General features: G+C 37.7%; 1 protein-coding gene across 2 annotated transcripts in view; it reads left to right on the top strand.

Moving 5' to 3' along the window:
- Positions 1-20,052, top strand: part of smurf2 (SMAD specific E3 ubiquitin protein ligase 2) — a 55,960-nt gene that overhangs the window by 30,849 nt on the left and 5,059 nt on the right. For both annotated transcript variants that reach the window (XM_079876337.1, XM_079876336.1), the window contains exons 6-18: positions 336-420; positions 603-686; positions 3,346-3,548; positions 4,937-5,021; positions 6,763-6,921; positions 7,047-7,091; positions 12,620-12,827; positions 15,757-15,860; positions 18,108-18,222; positions 18,319-18,497; positions 19,080-19,217; positions 19,321-19,441; positions 19,522-19,723. In XM_079876337.1, coding sequence (XP_079732463.1) covers positions 336-420; positions 603-686; positions 3,346-3,548; positions 4,937-5,021; positions 6,763-6,921; positions 7,047-7,091; positions 12,620-12,827; positions 15,757-15,860; positions 18,108-18,222; positions 18,319-18,497; positions 19,080-19,217; positions 19,321-19,441; positions 19,522-19,723 — 1,728 coding nt within the window. The remainder of the gene's footprint in view (positions 1-335; positions 421-602; positions 687-3,345; positions 3,549-4,936; positions 5,022-6,762; positions 6,922-7,046; positions 7,092-12,619; positions 12,828-15,756; positions 15,861-18,107; positions 18,223-18,318; positions 18,498-19,079; positions 19,218-19,320; positions 19,442-19,521; positions 19,724-20,052) is intronic.

Raw genomic sequence — 20,052 nt, 5'->3', positions numbered from 1 at the left:
CATGCATTCATGCATTTTCTGTAAAGCTGCTTTGAAACGATGTGTATTGTGAAAAGCGCTATACAAATACATGTGAATTGAATTGGGGAAAAAAGTGCTCACGGTCACTATAGTGATTTTCTTTTGTGGGGATCAAAGCTACAACCTCTCGGTTACCAGTTCAGACTTTTAACAACTATGCCTCAACACCCCAAAATGGCAAAATATCCATGCTACTACGCATGTCTTACACTCATCTTGACATGGCTGTCACATAGTCTTAGTCAATCCATGACACACACACCTTTCACAGATGGGACCCATCTAACAGCCTGTTTTTGTGTTTGTGTCAACAGTTAGTCTTCAGTCCAGGGACAGGATAGGCACAGGAGGGCCAGTCGTCGACTGCAGTCGTCTGTTTGACAATGACCTGCCTGATGGGTACGTGAAATAGAAACTCCCAAATGAGCGCTTATATATAAAACAATTTTTTATCTTTAGAGGATACTGAACAGCCACTGTTTTTATCCGACCCCTGTTTGTTCCTGCGCCATGTGTGTGTCTGTCTGTCTCTCTGTCTGTTTGTTCATCTGTATGAATGTCTCTTTGTGTTCTGTCTGCAGCTGGGAGGAGAGGAGAACTGCATCTGGCCGGATCCAGTATCTCAATCATATCACACGCAGCACCCAATGGGAGAGACCTACCAGGTGGGGTCAGGTTTACTTTGTTGTAGTCCCAGTTTACTTTTATTTTTATTATTTTTTACTTTATTTTATTTTTTATTTTTTTTATTTAATTGCACTTATTTTATTTCCTTTTTGTTTTTAATGTTTTTATTTTGTATTGTAACTTTTTTTTATTTTTACTTTATTTTTAAGTATTATTTTAAGTATTTTATTTTATTTTATTAACTTTATTTTTTATTTTGTTTTTTTATTACGTGTTTATTTTTTTTATTTCAATGTTTATTTTTATTTTTTTTATATTTATTTGTTTTAAAAAATGTATTCTACTTTTTTAGAGATGTGAATGGTTTGCAGACTGTACTAAAGACTTGTAGGATCAAGGCATTTTGGCTTACCCAAATGAATGCCCAGGTCTTTGGGTTTGAGGTGGTTTTGTTGGTTAGGAGAATGGTCATTTTGTGTGTGTACGCGTGTGCCACACAAAAGGAAAATGTGCGTCGGCCACATCTGTCTCCTTTGCCATCTCAGACACTGACCCAAATTTATCCAGAGTACAGCTGAAAGATATATAAAGCCATGTCAGGGAGCATCCCCACTTCATGAATTTTTAAGGAAACACTCAACCATAAAGACCAAGAAACATTCCAGGCAACATTCCAAGACGAAGATCTAGAAAAAATGCTGGTCTGGTCTGCGTTTCCCAAATGTTTTGGTCTCTACAATCTACTGATTATTTTGGGAAATGCAGCCCAGGTCAGCAAGGACAGTGTAAATTTCCAACAACAATGAATATACCTCAAATAATAGGAGGTTTATACCAAAAACAGGGCCATAAGTAGCTATAGTTGAAAAACACCCATGTACTCTTTTGTTTCTACTCTACAGCCGTTGTTTTTCTAGTCTTTCCTCAAAATGTTACTGTAGCCTGTAGGGATTTGGTTCAATTCAGCCACAAGCACGTTAGTGAGGTTATGTGTCGACATTGGCCGACTAGTCCTGGTGTGCAGCACGCATTACTATTCACAGCCACGGGAGCTCTTGAAACATAATTTTCGCACTGACGTTGCTTCCAAAGGCAGTTTTGAACCTCTGAAGTGTTGCAACCGAGTGGAACAGAGGGAATATTGAAACCGAGCACAGGCTGTGTTTACGCGCTACATGATTCAGCACTTCGTCCTCGTTCGGTGAGCTCGTGTTGCCAGCCGCTTCACGGTCGAGCTGCTGTTGCACTTAGATGTTCCCACTCTACAATAACAGCACTTACGGTCGACCTGGGCCACTGGAGAAGGACAGAAATTTCACTCCCTTGTTTGGAGAGGTCTGCGACTTAATCAAGTCCCTCAGCTCATCGCTGTACGCCGTTCTGCTTGCCAGTGTTTGTCTTCATTATTCATTTAGTATTCAAAGCAACTGTACAGTTTTGGACCATGGAGATTTGAATTTCATGGGTTTTCAAAACTAATGCCTGATTGTACCCCAGAAAAGCCACCAAAGTCTTTCATGATCCTTTTTCTAGTTTTGTTAGAGATTGCAAATGCTTTGCAGACTCAAATAAAGTCTTGTAGGAGCAAGGCATTTGGGCTTGCCCAATTTTCTGTCCAGGTCATTGGGTTTGAGGTGGTTTTGTTGAATAGGACAGGATTGTCCAGTCTAAGACCAGGCTAAAATGGCTTACTAGTCTTAGTTTGGACCAGTAAGTTAGAATGGATGGTTTTAAAGGGAATTTGGATGTTTTTTAGCTGGTCATGCTGGTAGACAAGCTGGTGATGCTGGTAGGGACAAGCTGGCCACCCAAATAAATCACTTACTCAGCCAGGTTTGGAGGTCATTTTTAACCAGTTAAAGGTGCTCTAAGCGATGTAACGCATTTTTTATTCCAAAACATGTTTTGTCACATACAGCAAACATCTCCTCACTATCCGCTAGCTGCCTGTCCCCTGAACACACTGTAAAAAAATGCGGTCTCTGTAGACAGCCCACACTCCACAAACGGCAACAAAAACAAACTGGCCCAGCCTGGACCATGAAACATAATAAACAGTTTTCCAGCCAATAACCGATAAGAATGATTTGGGTGTGGGGGTTAGTGCGTGTGCACATGAAGGGGGGTGTGGGGAGTGGAGGAGAGAGAAGCATGAAGAGGGAAGTTAGCTAGAGGAGAAATGTCCTAGACAACGACAACGACTAACGTTAAAAATCTGAGCTAGCCTCCGTTTTGTTTGACAATACTTTGAACGTCAACAAGAAGTGGCGTCACCCAACATCGCTTAGAGCACCTTTAGGACCAGCAAACCAACTTAGGCTGGTTAGAATTTTTTTTTTTTTTTTGTAGTAAAGCTGGGAAAGTCCAAACCAGATGGAAAGGGCCATAAGAGATGATGCTGAGACTTTATTTCACTTTGTACTTTCCGAAGAAACTCAGTTTGAGAAAACTAGGTGTTTTCAAAAAATTAAGATGTTTGGTCATTTTCATATTTGTTATGATGTTTTGCATAAGTAATCACAAAAATGCTCTGTAATCTTCTGTTCTTCTGAATTTCACAGCCACACTGTACTTTCACACATTTAGCACACACTTTAATTCAAAGCGACTCTGCATTCTAAGTATATGTGAATTTGAACCATTTTAATGTAGTCTGTTGTCTCATACTTTCTCATTTCTTCTTTCACACACACACAGGCCTGCGTCCGAGTACTCGAGTCCCGGCCGGCCACTGAGCTGCCTGGTGGATGAGAACACGCCCATTATGACGCCCAACGGGGCAGCGGGCGTACCTGCGGATGACCCACGGGTGCAGGAGCGGAGGGTTCGCTCTCAGAGACACAGAAACTACATGAGCAGAACTCACCTACACACACCGCCCGACCTGCCTGAGGGATACGGTACGCACACATCAGTTCTTCCGTTAATACTGGCCAGCTTGCAAAGGTCAAAAATACACCCTGCAGCATACATTTCACACACACACACATGCAATGGAAATTTGTGCTGCAGCAGGAGTAATTAAAACGTCTCTTGAGCTGTAGAAAGGGAATTCGTCTGAAATATGTCAGACGTGCCGTCAGCACCAGCTGCAGGGTCAGACGGGTGACCTGGAAATCCCTCTATGTCTGTGTGCGTGTGTGTAAGTCCGTGGAGAGATACAGAGGGCAGAGGTTATAGACACAGGTTAAATAGAGCTCTGTGTGCTCTCCTCTGCTCAAGTAGCAAAATGTGGGTCTGTAGACATGGGATACAGGTCAAGTACAAGGAACAGGGACTTAAACCATCATTTAAAGACTTTGAGATGAATCAATATTGATATTTATAATGAATTTTAAAAATCCACAAAATCACTAATGAACTTTAAGTAATTTTTCCTATATTTAGCCAACTCAAAAGCCTTCTCGATAAACCGCTAATTTAAAAGTGTGGTTTAACTTGAAAAGAGCTGTATTAATATTGTATAGTAGAATAATTATTGTATTATTATTATTTTAAGAAATATCATACAACCAAGATCATCTGTTTTAATATATACAGTATACACATTCTTTAAATAAAAATGCAATGTTTTGATGTAAAATAATTATGTTTTAAAAGATTTTTTAAATTGGTCCCATTTCATTAATTCGTTTCTTTATACTACATTTTTGATAATAAATTGATATTAAATCTCAAAACGCAGAATCCAGATAAATAGAAAATAGAAAACAAAGAAAAAATTCTTTAGGTCTAACAAACACATTTCCTTCTCCATTAATGGTGTGAAATCATGATAAATATCAATATTGAATGATTTTGGAAAAAATATAATGGCAATATTTTTGGCAGTATTGCTCAGCCCTATTTTAAAAAGTTAATTGAAGTTGATTTTTCTGATAGAGCATTAAACTTCATCCCCTCTCATTAAAAAAATATAAATGTTGAAAATTGCACAGATTCATGATGTCCTCCTTTAACTCCAGCATGTGAGTTTAATTTAAGAGAAACTAGCCTTATTTGGAAGGTTAATGCAATATATCAGGTTAACGTAAATTAAAAATGAATCTGCTTGTTTACATTTAGCCATTATTTTCCCTTAAAGTTGAGTGAAAGTTCATTTGTGTGATACGAACATGGTTTACAGTCATGGACCAGATAAGCATACGGTAAATCAAACTGAAAGTGAAAGACTGAAAGTATCACTACTGTACACACATGAACACAAAAACAATGATAGTATTCAACCCTCTCGTCATTTTTTTCACATTGTAAATGACGGATGGTGCCCCCTGGTGTTTGTTCACAGAGCAACGGACAACGCAGCAGGGCCAGGTCTACTTCCTGCACACGCAGACGGGCGTCAGCACATGGCACGACCCCAGAGTGCCAAGGTACCTCCTTATCCTTTGTGTCTTCTACATGTTTAATATTATTACAATTATTTAACTTATCTTGTTTACCAAATATTTTATACTAAATTTGGTTGGAAACCTGCACCTCTAACCAGTCATTCTTTGTAACATGCAAAGCATCACTGTTTAATAATACAGCTATATTGTAGATTGTGATTTTTGACCAATGAGATGTTACTGTGTGCGAACATTATTCTTCAAAATGCCTCAAAGCTCAATGCTTTTGATGGTTGCAACTGGCTAGGGCAGAAACTGAGAAGACATGAACTTGGTAAAAATTGGAGCTTTATGAGGGGACCGTTTAGTCATTTATATGAGATTGAAAAATTAAATGTGGCTTTGGGTTGACAATGAGCATTTTTGCAGCGCTGCACATTTGTTGCTCTGTTAGTTTGATGATGTTTGGCAGGAGCCCGAAATCAACATCTCTGAAGTTTGTTTCTTCTCGTTCTTTTTTTACTTTCTCTCTTTTCGAACTTTCTTTCGTCTGTTTTCTTACTTTGACGTTAATTTAAAGAGAGAGAGAGAGAAAGACAAGAACAGTCTAAGGAGCACCTTACAATATATTTAAAGTGTTTTAGCACTGTTTAAGTGATGACATTTTATATATATATATATATGTGTGTGTATATGTATGTATATATATATATATATATATATATGTGTGTGTATATATATGTATGTGTGTATATGTATATATATGTGTATATGTATGTATATGTTTTTTTTTTTTTTTATTATACTCTAAGATGTCTTTAAAGAAGTTTGGGATAAGGGTAAAATAATACAATATGTACATAAAAGGCATTTGAAAAGTAATAAATAAATAAAATAAATGGTCAAATGTTTCCTAGACAAGTTGAAATGATGAAAGTATTTGTAATAAAATCAACACATGGAACATCAAATTTCCATTCCGGGGAATCCTCAAGCTAAAGAAGTAGATATGAAGAGTTAAGATGCAAAAACATATAAGTCCTTCTGACATTTTTCTTTTAAATTAACTTTTTTTTTTATCAGGCTCCCATCATGTTTAAGTTCAGTAATTTCACTTTAATGGCAATGAAAAAGTTATTAGTCAGTTATTGAAATGCCTTATTTTCAAAAATATCACTTTAATCAATTCAAGACATGGTAAACAGTTGCACTACTAATCACTACTGCCACATCAAGTGTACTGTTAAATAAGTTGTGCATTAAGAAGTGCATGAAGTCAGTAAACATTAAACTGATATTAGTCAAATCTAAGCAATTCATTGGCATAAAACATACCTTTCTTGTATAAACTTCTAAACATCTTTAGTTAATTTCTTTAAACAGGATAACAACTAGCAGCTCAACAATTGAAAGCTGGCTCACACGCTTGCTGTCACTCATTTTGAAATCATATGATTCGATTCGCGTCTTCTGATTGGTTCTATGAACTTGGCGTTTAGCAGTTTCTGCCACGAACCGGTATTTCTAAATTGGCAGAGGATTTAGCGGATTTGAAGCGAAAGTATTTGATGAACGTATACTATGTGCGGAGAGCTTTCGCATAATATCGTTTAGTGGCTTTTGCATCTGAAGTCTTCAAATATACTCCAGATATTATCTTGATATTATCAGATATGTCCGAGTGTGAACTGGTTCTCTACATATATCATAACAATTTCTAATCTCACCAGGGACTAAACCAATGCTAGAGCTGACAAACAGTTCTCCATCTTTCTCTCTACAGGGATCTCAGTAATGTGAATTGTGAGGAGTTGGGTCCGCTGCCTCCAGGCTGGGAGATAAGGAACACCGCGACAGGACGGGTGTACTTTGTGGACCACAACAACCGAACCACACAATTCACGGACCCCCGTCTCTCAGCTAACCTGCACCTCGTCCTAAAGTGAGTCACTCTCAACTTCATCAGAAAGAACCAGACACCATTTAACCTAGAAACTACTAGAGACATGACACACATAGTCGTATTGCTGAAGTCTCATCTCTCGTGTCTCACGTTTACTCCAACAGTCCCAGTCCGAATGGCTCCCGTGGGGCCGTTGAGGCTCAGAGCAGGTAAGAAATGATCAGATTCTCTTCAGTTGGAGCAGTTTTATCGATCTACATGCTCGTGACCGTGCATGTGTAGTTGTGTGTGTGTCGCTTGAGCCAGAGGAATGCATTAATGGGGAGAGATCGAGTTTCCCTTTTCCTGTCCTGACAGATCAAAGGACATGTCCCACATTCCGTCTTCCCACTTCATGTTGTTCTTGCAGTAACAAGAATATTCTGTGGGGTACGGCTTGCATGAATGGCATCACACAAGTCAGGGAATATCAGTTCACGTAGGATCTTGCAAATGAATCATTGCACCTGGATAGTATCTTCACGGAAATGTGAAGCGTCCACCTGTCAACTGACATGTTTGGATTGATGTTAATCAATATGGTTTTTTTCAAAGGTCATTGGCAACATTTTGCAGAATTTATTCAAAATGTGGCTAAAATATTTGAACATAGAAACTCTCGCTTTAATCACCCGATGATTAACAAGGTAAAACTGTAAAAGATACAGTTTAAAACAAGAAATAATGTCACATAGGGAAATAGAAAGTCAAAGTTGTGAGATCAAAGTTATGGCTCAGAATAATTTAGCATGATCTTTTATACATAACTTTTTTTTTTAAATGTAAGCAGTGAAGAAAATGTAATTTAGTTAGGGTAAATTACGTAAGGAATAATTGACGACAGGCCGTTGAATTATTAGAAAAATAATGCACACCCGAGGTGGTAATGCGGTCACGACGCGAAGCGGGTGTGCATTATTTTTCTAATAATTCAACGGCCTGAAGTCAATTATTCCGCTTATACTACAGTTACCACACCTCGAGACATTGTTCAGATTATGTATTTCAAGACGTTTGTAAAGTTTTTGTCATTAAAACGCTCTTGTATGCAGGACTAATTTCTTACGCATCTAATCCAATGCCTTCCGTTGCTAATTCCAAAACGTCATTTTAGAGTTAGTAACGGAGGTTTGAGCCACTGATTGCAGAATAATGCTGGGGACACACGACTAGCTGACACATTCTCTGACTGTTTTCATCGCAGCAGATTTTAAACACCGACTTTGAACACAGACTGAACGCGCTGAACACGCGTTTGGGCATGATCAGTCATCAAAATACATTCATAACCGGCCTTAAAGTGTGTCCTCGGCTCGGCTTTATATGCAGTTATTAGAGAGAGATGTTACAATAATGAGACAGAAAAGCATGTGCGTCAATATTATTATTTATTTATTAATTCAATTCGTTTTAATTAATTCGTTCATTCTTTTTTTTTCTATTATTGACAGATGACAGTAGACTAGCCAAATAAATGAAAAAAAAAAGCCTTTTAACAAGTAAGGCCTATCAATAATTATTTATTTATTTATTATATTATCTGCAATAAAAATCCGTGCTGCAGGACTATCCATTTATTTAGCCTATATTCAGATTAATTTTCTATTGATTATAGATAGGAATATACTTTATTTATTAAAATTAAACTGCATGTTTCCATTGATTGTGAAGCTAGACATTGAAAATTGCAGATCAAATGCATGGGGCTAAATGTTTTTTCTTGTTATGAATTGCATCCTATTTTCCGTTATTACGGTTAACTACGCGAAGTGATATGGAACTGTAATGCGGTCAAGACCTGCCTGGAACTACTTTAGCTGTGCGTTTCCCTGAAAATAATGCACACCTTAGAACGTTCGTCAACCAATCAGATTAAAGCATTCAACGGCCCTGTAGTATAATATAATATATACGTAAGGGATAATCCACGGCTAGCCATGCATTAAAGAATTTTAATGCACGACGTAGAGGCGAAGAACCACCCGACGCGAAGCGGAGGGTGGTTGCCTCTACGAAGTGCATTAAAATTCTTTAATGCATGGCTAGCCGTGGATTATCCCGCTTATACCTTGGTTATTTGCCAAGTTAAAAATAAGTTAAAGCTGTAACTGATGTTTACAGTGTAATTTTTTAACAGACGTGTAAAAATGACGGCTATTTCTTAAGTTTAGGCTCGTCAGTTCTTGCACTCCGTCCGCTTTAAATAAAGTAGAGCCATCGGATTGCTTTTATTTGAATGAATTCACATTTATTTAAATTCATTATTAAAAGAGAGAGACAGAGAACTGAAGGAGAAGGAACAGAGAGAGAGAGAGAGAGAGAGAGAGAGATGCGTGCACGAGTTAACGTTACCTGTGTGCGTCGATCTCTTCTTTAAAGTCTAGCAGCTACAGTCCCCTCGTTGCTTAAGCCTACCTAAACGTTTTCATATGCGTCTCTCACTCTGCTTGCAAGTGTATCTGTGTTACTATGGTTACCAATGTAGCGTATTAATTTCGAACTGTAATCAAACTGACTGGAACTACCTGTGCATTAAACGGTTTTACTGCACACCTTCCAGCCAATCAGAATCGAGTATTTAAACAGCCCATGGTATAATATATAATAGCATATATTATAATATAATATTGAAAAAATTATCCATCAAAGTCAGTGTCACATGTAGAAAGCCGTGTTTAGTAAGTTGTTGTTGTTATTTTTTTAAATATAAGATATTGACCTTTTTGCAAGATCAAATTGAGTAACCCTAAGAAAACTACACAATATTCATGACTCAAAAATCCAAAGTTTTTAGTTGATGTTTTTCACACGATTATATTATATTTTTTGTGAAACAAGAGATTGTCCACCATTCAGAGAAAGTCTGAAATGTACTTTAGCTTTAGGTCAGTGCAAACTGAATTATTTCCATTTTACTCAAATCTAAACTCTGAATGCGCAATAAAGCAGATAATAAAGCAACAAATAGTAAAAGTGTGCTATATAACACAGCTTTGAATGATTATGCACTAAACATACAAAAAAAAAACACATTATCGTGCCATTACCTAGATTTTTATTTAATATTGTATCGCTATGTTTGCCATAAAGAGATACCAGACAGATATCAGTCCAAACAGATCATTTGCATTAAGACATCATCCCTCAAGCAAACTAACTGCCAAAGCGAGTCAGTGTAAACGTTCCTGGCGCTGCAGTTGTCTCGCTTTTGGAAAAGGCATCAGATAGATTACGTGGATATCTGTCGAAACATCTGTCTTAAATCAGAGCAGAAATTCTCACCTCTCTGTCATCTGGCAAAACTCTTCAGTGCTGTGAGCTTTCCTCTCAGCCTTGATGGCTTCATGATCTCACGATCAAGTGCGTGATGGGAGCATCGGGCGGGTGGGTTGATTGTCATGGCTGTGCGTGTGTGCATGCATGAGCTGCGTTTGTTTTTTGATGGATACACCCTCATGATCCCCATCCAGCATTTCAAGGGTCATTAATGGATTACAGTCGGGAAAAAAAAGTGTTTTTTTTTGTTTGTTTTTTTTTGCTTGAATCTGTTCAGTTGTTCAAGAATATTATTAACAGATACTAATGAATAAATCTCGTATTTAATGTAGATGGTTTAAACTTCTTAATTTTTTTGTTGTTCTTAATGTCAAAAAAGTGATTATAAGATATTTAATGGCAAAGTGATTGTAATGATTATCAGAGATTATAATGACAAAACAGGCTGTAGTAATTTGGCATGATCTTTTATTATTGTTTATTATTTTTAAATAATGCAAGCAGTGAAGCCATTTTGATTCGGTGGATAAAAGTTGTTGAAATATGAATGTAAAAAGTTTAAAAATATTAATATTTGAAAAACTTTTATCCACCAAATCAAAGTCAGTTTCACTTGCAGGAAATCATGTGTTTTTTCTTATTTAATTATTTTTTTAAATGAGATATTTTCACTTTTTCACCAGGTCAAATGGAGTAACCCTAAGAAAACTATATTATATTCATGGCTAAAAAATATTTTTTGTATTTTTTATTAATGATTAACATTGGACAAAAAAGTGAATTCAAGGTCTATTGAAAATAATTGTTACTTGTTTTCTGGATAGTCACTCCACTATTTTTTTATTTTATGAAAATGGCAACAACGTGATTAAGAACTTTAGATTATAAGATTAAGCGCGTGTTCACACTTGTAGTTTGGTTCGTTTGGTCCGGACCAAAAAAAATGCCATTTAGTCCTGATCCGCTTTGTGTTCACACATTTTTAACACCGAATCTAAAGATACCGAAAGGCATAGGGATACGTTCACAACCTGATTGGTCGACTTTTCTGACGTATATTTCGCAACGGAACTTACCGAACATCCAAAACATTGCTGTGTGCGGGTTTAAATGCACTCGTTGTTTGTGCGTAGCCTACATATGATGGTATTTTGACCAGCTGAGAACTTGTGAAGAGTTTATAAAATGTGTAAAGGAGTCAAAACAGCGACACGAATCCCTCCGTCTCACACACAAACGATCTGCTGTAAGGAGACACGGTTCTGATCCTGTACCGAACTGAGATGGACAACATGGTATGCTTGAACATTCTTTTCTTTTTAGGGTCGCATCTTGTGACATCACGTCCTGTTTTTGGTCCGCTTACTTGTATTTGGTCCGTGTTGCGTTCATATTTCATTCGAACCACTCCAAAGTTGATTTGGATGTGGGCAAGACCCATCTTTTCAGGTCTCGGCCCGCTTGTTTGGTGCGCGCCAGGGTTCAGATGGCAGCGTTCACACTTATTCAAATGAACCGCACTATCAGAATCTTAATCCAACCAAACATGCCAAGTGTGAACACACCCTTAGATTCTAATAACTTGTTTTGAGCTAGATTCTTCTCCTTTATACCATCTCAGACATCCTTGTTTGTCATTGGCCCATGAATTCTTGTTGCTTGTATATTATAATGAACATCAGGCTGTTTTTACAAAGTAACAATAAGATATAATCTTGGCTGTTTACACATTGATTCAGAATCAAAGCGATTTTAGATCAGTATAGTGCTGTAAATGCATCAAGAAACTGTAAAACTGCAGGCACAGAGAAGTTAGTTTCTGCGTGTCAAGGAAAAAGAATGGGAGGAAGGGAATATTTGAAGAATGTGGGTCACGTGCAGACGGAGAACGAGCATAAGGATCATGGTGTCACATGGATAAATGAGTCTGAGGGTGTCTGGGAAGTGCGTACGGAGTGATATGTGAAGTGAGCGTGTGTTTACATATTAAAAAATGTGTTGTTGATGGATGAATGCATGCACACCTCACTTCATCTGTATTTTTTGTGCTATATGAACACACCTCTGCCCTCTCACTCCATCTTTATTTGTCAAGCACTAGAGTTTGTGAAGTCAGTTCTGCTCAAGCGGCATTTGTTCATCATTTGACATTCCACAATCTAATGCAATTACATTTAACATTTTAAGTGTTGTTAAGTGTTCAAAAGTGTCCAGATACTTTTGGAGCTGACTGTGTATTCAGCATTATATCAGTTCAGGACCATACTGGAGCTTGTGAAGAGAAATTTCCTTTAGAAGCTCATTTTGTCCGTCTCTGTCGTGACCTGCACGCTGCTCTAGCATCGAGGGTGAAGATGGGGTCAGTGTTTATGCATGCAGAGCGTTTCATCTCTTTTTATTCCCCCTCGCTCTTTCTCCGCAGTCGCCCCGGACAGCTGAAGCAGGAGGCTCAGTCGGTCATATCTCCCATATCTCCCGGAAATCTCCCAGAGGACCCCGAATGTCTCACGGTGCCCAAGTACAAGCGAGACCTGGTGCAGAAACTGAAGATCCTGAGACAGGAGCTGTCCCAGCAGCAGCCTCAGGCGGGACACTGTCGCATCGAGGTCTCGCGTGAGGAGATCTTTGAGGTGAGAACGAACATCCGTCCAAACAATCCAAACTCTGATGAATGGATTCTTTTCCAGCAGCAAATAATCAGTTTGGAAATATATTAGCAAACATTAAAGGGATAGTTCACTTTGAAATTAAATTTTGGTATGTTTTAGCTTACCTCAAGGGCATCCAAGATGTAGGTGTCTTTTTTTCCGCAGTAGTTTCAATTTTGATATTTTTAGGTCAAACTGTTCTTGTCTGACAGTCCTATAATGCAGGTCTGTGGTCACGGTCTCAAAGAGCATGCACAGAGTCCAAATTAAAACAATTCCCCATCGTCCAAATTAAACAATTCCCCATCGTAAGTACACATTGATGGCCTAAGACACGAAACGAGCGGTTTGTGTGAGAAAACGAACAGTATTTATATCGTTTTTACCTCTTATAACACAGCCACGTCCAAGTGATCTGAGGGCGCGCGCGCATCCTGGTGTGTGACGTGTACGCAGACTGGTGCATAGATATATATACTAGATGTCGCCTTGTCTACGGCAGTTCTTTGGAACGAATGTCTTTAATACGACATCTAGTATATATATACCTATGCACCAGTCTGCATACACGTCACACACCAGGATGCGCGCGAGCCCTCAGATCACTTGGACGTGGCTGTGTATAAGAGGTAAAAACGATATAAATACTGTTCGTTTTCTCACACAAACCGCTCGTTTCGTGTCTTAGGCCATCAATGTGTACTTACGATGGGGAATTGTTTAATTTGGACGATGGGGAATTGTTTTAATTTGGACTCTGTGCATGCTCTTTGAGACAGTGACCACAGACCTGCATTATATGACTGTCAGACAAGAACGGTTTGACCTAAAAATATCAAAATTGAAACTACTGCGGAAAAAAAGACACCTACATCTTGGATGCCCTTGAGGTAAGCTAAAACATACCAAAATTTGATTTCAAAGTGAACTATCCCTTTAAACACAGCTTATAGCCTTTTGACCATATTCAATATGTATCTACACTACCATTTAAAAGTTTGGGGTCAGTAAGATTTTTTTCTTTCTTCTTTTGAAAAAGTATACTTAAGAATGCATTCAATTGATCAAAAGTCACAGACATTTATAATGTTACAAAAGATTTCTGAATCAATTAAGTTCTTTTCAACTTTCTATTTATCAAAGTATCCTGAAACCAAATGTATCACAGGACAAAAATTCCACAATATTAGTTTATGCTGTATTTTTGATCAAATAACTGCCGCCTCTGAGCTTGAGAGACTTCTTTAAAAAAAAAAAAGAAGTCTTCAGACACCAAACTTTAGAACAGTTTTTTAATCAGAGGAATAATCATATAAGCCATTGTAGCCGCATAGATTCAAAATGTTTCATTTTGTTATTAGAACACAGTAAAAATCAAATTCAAAATAAATAATTTTCATACTAGAAGGAATATTGAAAAATAAACGTTTTACCAACTAAATTACCTTTCAGTTTTATTCCATTGGCAAATAAAAACTATGAAAAAGCATGTCCTTATGTCCTTTTGTGTTTCGATTTTTTTTTTTTTTTTTTACAGTAAAACAAGGCTAAAATACTGAGAAATCAAATGGTTTTAGACTCATTTATTGTCATCATCCATGTGGCACAAATTCAAATCCACCTCATGATCTTTTTTCAGCGTCCCGTTCCTGCCTCTTTTCACCAACATTTTTATTCTCTCTTCTGCATGTCTATCCAATAGAGTCAAGTGGCCAAAACAAATAAAACTCTCCCATTTTCCATTTCTTTGGGCTATTTTTATTGGGGTTTGTTTGTTTGTTTGTTTTTTGTGCGCCCTGCAACCACTGAACCAATCACAAAGCAGCAGAATCCACTTCACTCTTGAGCATGGAGGCAGTGTTGTTGTTCGAGGCTGTTGCACCAGTAACACCTGTCAATCTGAACCAGCCTGTAATAGAGATATTTCAGAGCCCTAAGGCCTGGTTAACCTTTAGCGTTCCTAAAGCCTTTGAACTCAGCTGGGTATCACCCACAAAGCAATTTACGTGTGGAAAAAGCCATAATGCATCAGACGTGATGTTAAACCTCATTAGCATCCAGCAAACACCACGCTGAGTTCAGCTAATGCGTGTGACATACTGCACACACTTCTGAGCCTCGTCTCAGGCCTGTTGGAAAAACATTTATCCCCCCCTCGCTCAGCTTGAATGTTTTTGGTCTGTGTGTCTGTTTGGTCATCTGCTTTGGGGTGTTTAAGGGTGTTGAGCTGGATACACACAGGCATTTCTGGATGCTGCATTCCAACACGCTGCGCTCGTTTTTATTTATTGTGTTTTCTGCTCTTGTGCAGACACCAGGGTTATTATAGTTAAATAAAAGTACAATTAAACTTTCTTTTTTTTTTTTTGTACTTGAAATAAAATAAACATGAACTGAAATATAATTAATTGTTTAAATGAATCAATTAAACTTATTCTATTGAAGCTAGTTGCCAAGGAATCGTTTCTCATTTTCATTTAGTTTAATTTGATGTACTATAACAAATAAAACTAAAACTGAATTAAAAATGAATAAAAACTATTTAAACAACAATAGCTAATAAAAATGACAAAAACACACAGCAAAAGCTTTAACTAAAAACATTCAAATACAATAATTCAAACTAATAATAATTATTATAATTCATTAAAATAATTAATAAAATCTATAATAGTATCTCAATGATACTAAAATAACACCAGCATATACAATTTTTTTTATGACCCTTGACATTTATGTGATTTAAAAGAAGTTTGAAATGAGTTTGTCAACAGAGTATTTACTACTTGAACTTTCCATCTCAAACATGACTGGTGCATCCTAATATACGTCTGTATAATGCAGAAGTAGATTTGTGACCTTTCTGTAACGCTTCATAAATTTCAACTCTGTGTCTCTACTCTTTCCTCAGGAATCATACCGGCAGGTGATGAAGATGAGGCCGAAGGACCTGTGGAAGAGGTTAATGGTCAAGTTCAGAGGAGAGGAAGGTCTCGACTATGGTGGAGTCGCTAGGTATGAGTTTGACTCGGAGCAAAAGCATTCATGTAACTTTTGGCCCTCTAGTGGTTAAAAAGCAGATATAAAGAGCATTGTGCTTCTGCTCTGCCTGACTGTGATGATTATGACTCTTCACTATAGATAATGCGCTTTAAAATAAACTCTGTTAGAGAGCTACATATGGCAATTAATCTGTTCAATAAAATACCTTACTCACCTGTTGAGTAATAAAAACACAGACATCTCATTTCAAATCCCTCAGTTCTCATCATCACCGAAAAGCAAAGTCATTGTTGATTCTTGTTTCATTATGAGCTCTTGTGCGTTCTCTTTTTGCCAGCAGACTCCTCTGTTTGTTTCTCAAAATTTGAGTTTTCTTTCTAAATGTTCCTGTTCTTATTGTAAATGATTCATCTGTGAACATTATTCAAAACGACTTTCCTTTTCCGTTGATGAACAAACGGTTATCATCAATTCCAGATGGGTAAAATCAACTCCTAGCATACCATTTGTTTCCTGTTCAACTAATACATGCATCACAGTATGGCAGTTAAATGGGTTATGAATGCAGTTTCCTGCTGACTTTTAAAAACTTGTGTGTCCATCTAGTGGCAGGATTAGAGTATAACAATGTTACATGGGCCATGTTAGACTTAATGTTGTCAAACCAAAATGTATTCAGACACCTTCAAGATATCTCACAATACCACAGTTTATTCGCTGTAGTTTAGAAAATGGTAGTAAAACATGACAAGAACTCAAATCAGTTGATATTTCACTGGTTTTGGCCATCCTTCTGTTAGACTGTCTCACAAATGAATTAGGTTGAATAGCTGTCAGCTGTTAAATTTAAGTACACAATGAGATAATATATTTAGGTCAACCACTTACCAAGCAATGCTTAATTTTGTTCAGTCTGTGGTGTAAAAAGTTCGCATTAGCAATTAAAGAAAAAGCACTTAAAGGGACATTAAGTAGGAATTTCTCCCATCTAGTGGTGAAATTGTATTTTGCATTCAAACGAATAATGCTCTCCAGCGCCTCACTTTTCCAAATGCGCGTTGCATCTACGGTAGCCGTTATGTACCAAAAAGCTATGACAGGATGTCTTATAATAGCACTTCGAGTTTTTCTTCTGGTGAACAGGTTTGTTATTTAAAACAAACTGAAACTTGAAACAACGAAAAAAAGAATGTTACAGTATGAATTACTGACTGTGAAAAACATTAACTATGGTAATTGGTAATGCCTTCTTTACTCGTTATATTTTTTGAAGTACGTGCATTGTTAGATATCATCATCATCAGAGCCTTCTCTAACGTTACTTTACTCAATAGCTGCTATTCATCAAAGAGCCTGTTTAACTTTTAACTATAAATGTTCTACTGTCTATATAATAAAGTACACAACCAAGCAATGAAAAAAAATCTTGTAATTAAGACCGTAACATTGACTTACCTGTCGAGAAGAAAGCAGGCAACTTCAGCGTCTCTTTTGAAAGCTTTCTTCTGCATTAGCTATCCCGACATTAACCCTTGTTTTTGTAATCTCCGGTCACGTTTCCTTTTACGGTCTATTTTGGACTTTTTCGACGACGAGGACTCCTTATCCTGTGACTCAGCATATGTATGAATGAACGGTGTATAAATAACCGTGCAGTGCAGCCTTTTAAACTTGCCGGGGCAGTGACAAGCGCCTCTCACTGCTCTGCGCCTCCGCTTCTCCTGGCTTCAGTCACGTGACGCTGGTTCTGAACGAAAACGCGTTGTGGAAACGCGTTGGCCTAGTACTTTTTGTCCCTCTCTGCTATTATAGTTTTTCAAGATGGCGGAACTACATGGAAGCCTCCGTGGACCTACCCGTCCTATGTATATAAAGATAATAAATTCTTCGTTTACGAGGATTAGTCTGATCATTGGCATAGGTATTTGTACACCATTGAGGGCATATTTCTTAATAAAAATATTGATTTTAGATAATAAAATACCTAAAAAGCTACACATAGTCCCTTTAAGCAAAACAGTGTCTGAATAATTTGTGGTCCCAAATGTTTATAAATTTGACTGGTAGTCCACTGTATAAAGAATTTTTGGGTATAATATGTCACAGTTTACTTAATGTTGCTATCCTCGCTTATATAAATTACCTATAGTGTCCTGCACCCACTAGTAAAAAATATATAAAAAATGATATCTGGTGTCTGAATAATTTTTTGTTTGACTTTGTTAATAGTTTGTGCCAATATGTGTGTTTGTATCATAGAGAGTGGTTATACTTGCTGTCGCACGAGATGTTAAATCCATACTACGGACTATTCCAGTATTCCCGAGACGACATCTACACGCTACAGATCAACCCGGACTCTGCCGTTAATCCTGTGAGTGGACCCGGAGCTGAAGCAGATATTCCTTAAATTCAAGCACTTTGCAAATAACGCTCACCTATTATGTTTTCTTTTTTATTTGTTTCTTAGGAGCATTTGTCCTATTTCCACTTTGTGGGGAGGATTATGGGAATGGCTGTTTTCCACGGCCACTATATAGACGGAGGCTTCACTCTGCCTTTCTACAAGCAGTTGCTCGGGAAACCCATCACTCTGGATGACATGGAGTCCGTGGATCCAGACCTCCACAACAGCCTCGTTTGGATCCTGTCAGTGTGCTTTATACATCCATACGTCCATTACAATATACACTGTAAAACAATTATTACTCTGGCTGTATTTGCAGCAGAACATGGCCTGGAATGATTCATGAGAAAAATATGTCTATGCTTCATAATAATAATAATAATATTAAAATGATAGTATGTTATAGTTTTTTATATATATATATGTATGTATATATATATGTATGTATGTATGTGTGTGTGTGTGTGTGTATATATGCAGTCATTAAATCCAGTTACATACGGGGGTGGGGAGGAAGAGATGGAGAGTTGGTCCCACTTTATATTAGGTGTCTTTTAACTACAATGTGCCTATGTCAAAAATTAATTGAGTACAATGTACTTATTGTGTTCATATTGTATTGCAAAACACATTTTCAGCTTTGCTTTTAGATATATAGAGAGTTGACAAAAAACCAACCTTTAATACATTTGCATTCATATTAATGTACAAGGCAAAGTGTCTATTTCTTTATTAAAATACAATTGATAAATGTAATCACCAGTTTTGATCACATTTTGTGGTATTTTGTCTATAATAATCTTTTTTTTCTTGTGTGTATTTAGAGATAATGACATCACGGGGGTGTTAGACCACACGTTCTGCGTAGAACACAATGCATATGGAGAGATCATTCAGCATGAGCTGAAACCCAATGGCAAGAGCATCCCCGTCACCCAGGACACCAAGAAGGAGTATGTGAGGTGAGCGTGGGGTAGAGCTGTCTTTCAACACCTTCTTCCTCCCGTTCTAATGTGTCTCTCAGATGGCTTTAAGTCGTAATGTCTTGTGCCTGTTTTTGCACAGGCTGTACGTGAACTGGCGGTTCCTGCGGGGCATCGAGGCTCAGTTCCTGGCCCTGCAGAAAGGCTTTAATGAGGTCATCCCACAACATCTACTCAAGGCGTTTGATGAGAAAGAGTTGGAGGTATGAAAACATCAGTCCTTCTATGTTGCCATTGCCAGCCGTAACATTGAGCAGGGTTCAAGTGTTTCTCTTACTTTCAGCTTATTGTGTGTGGACTGGGGAAGATCGATATCAACGACTGGAAGTCTAACACCCGTCTGAAGCACTGCACGCCTGACAGCAACATCGTGAAGTGGTTCTGGCGGGCCGTGGAGTCGTACGACGAGGAGCGGAGAGCCAGACTGCTGCAGTTCGTCACCGGCTCCTCCAGAGTCCCTCTGCAAGGATTCAAAGCCCTGCAAGGTACCTGAGGTTTCTCATTCAGGAAATCTGGAAAGCAAGCTCAGACGTGTGTACAGTTACATCCATTTGATACATGTAACATGGGCTAATCTATTTTATGATAGATAGATAGATAGATAGATAGACAGACAGACGGATAGACAGACAGACGGATGGATGGATGATAGGCAGAAGGATAGATAGATTGATGGATGATAGGCAGAACAATAGATATATAGATAGACAGATGGATGGATGGAGGATAGACAGAAGGACAGACGATAGATGTATAGATAGATAGACAGACAGATGGATGGATGATAGGCAGAAGGATAGATATATTGATGGAT

Source organism: Squalius cephalus, assembly GCF_949319135.1.
Source record: "Squalius cephalus genome assembly, chromosome: 1".
NCBI classification, from domain to species: Eukaryota; Metazoa; Chordata; class Actinopteri; order Cypriniformes; family Leuciscidae; genus Squalius; species Squalius cephalus.
This window is presented reverse-complemented; position numbering and strand designations above follow the sequence as displayed.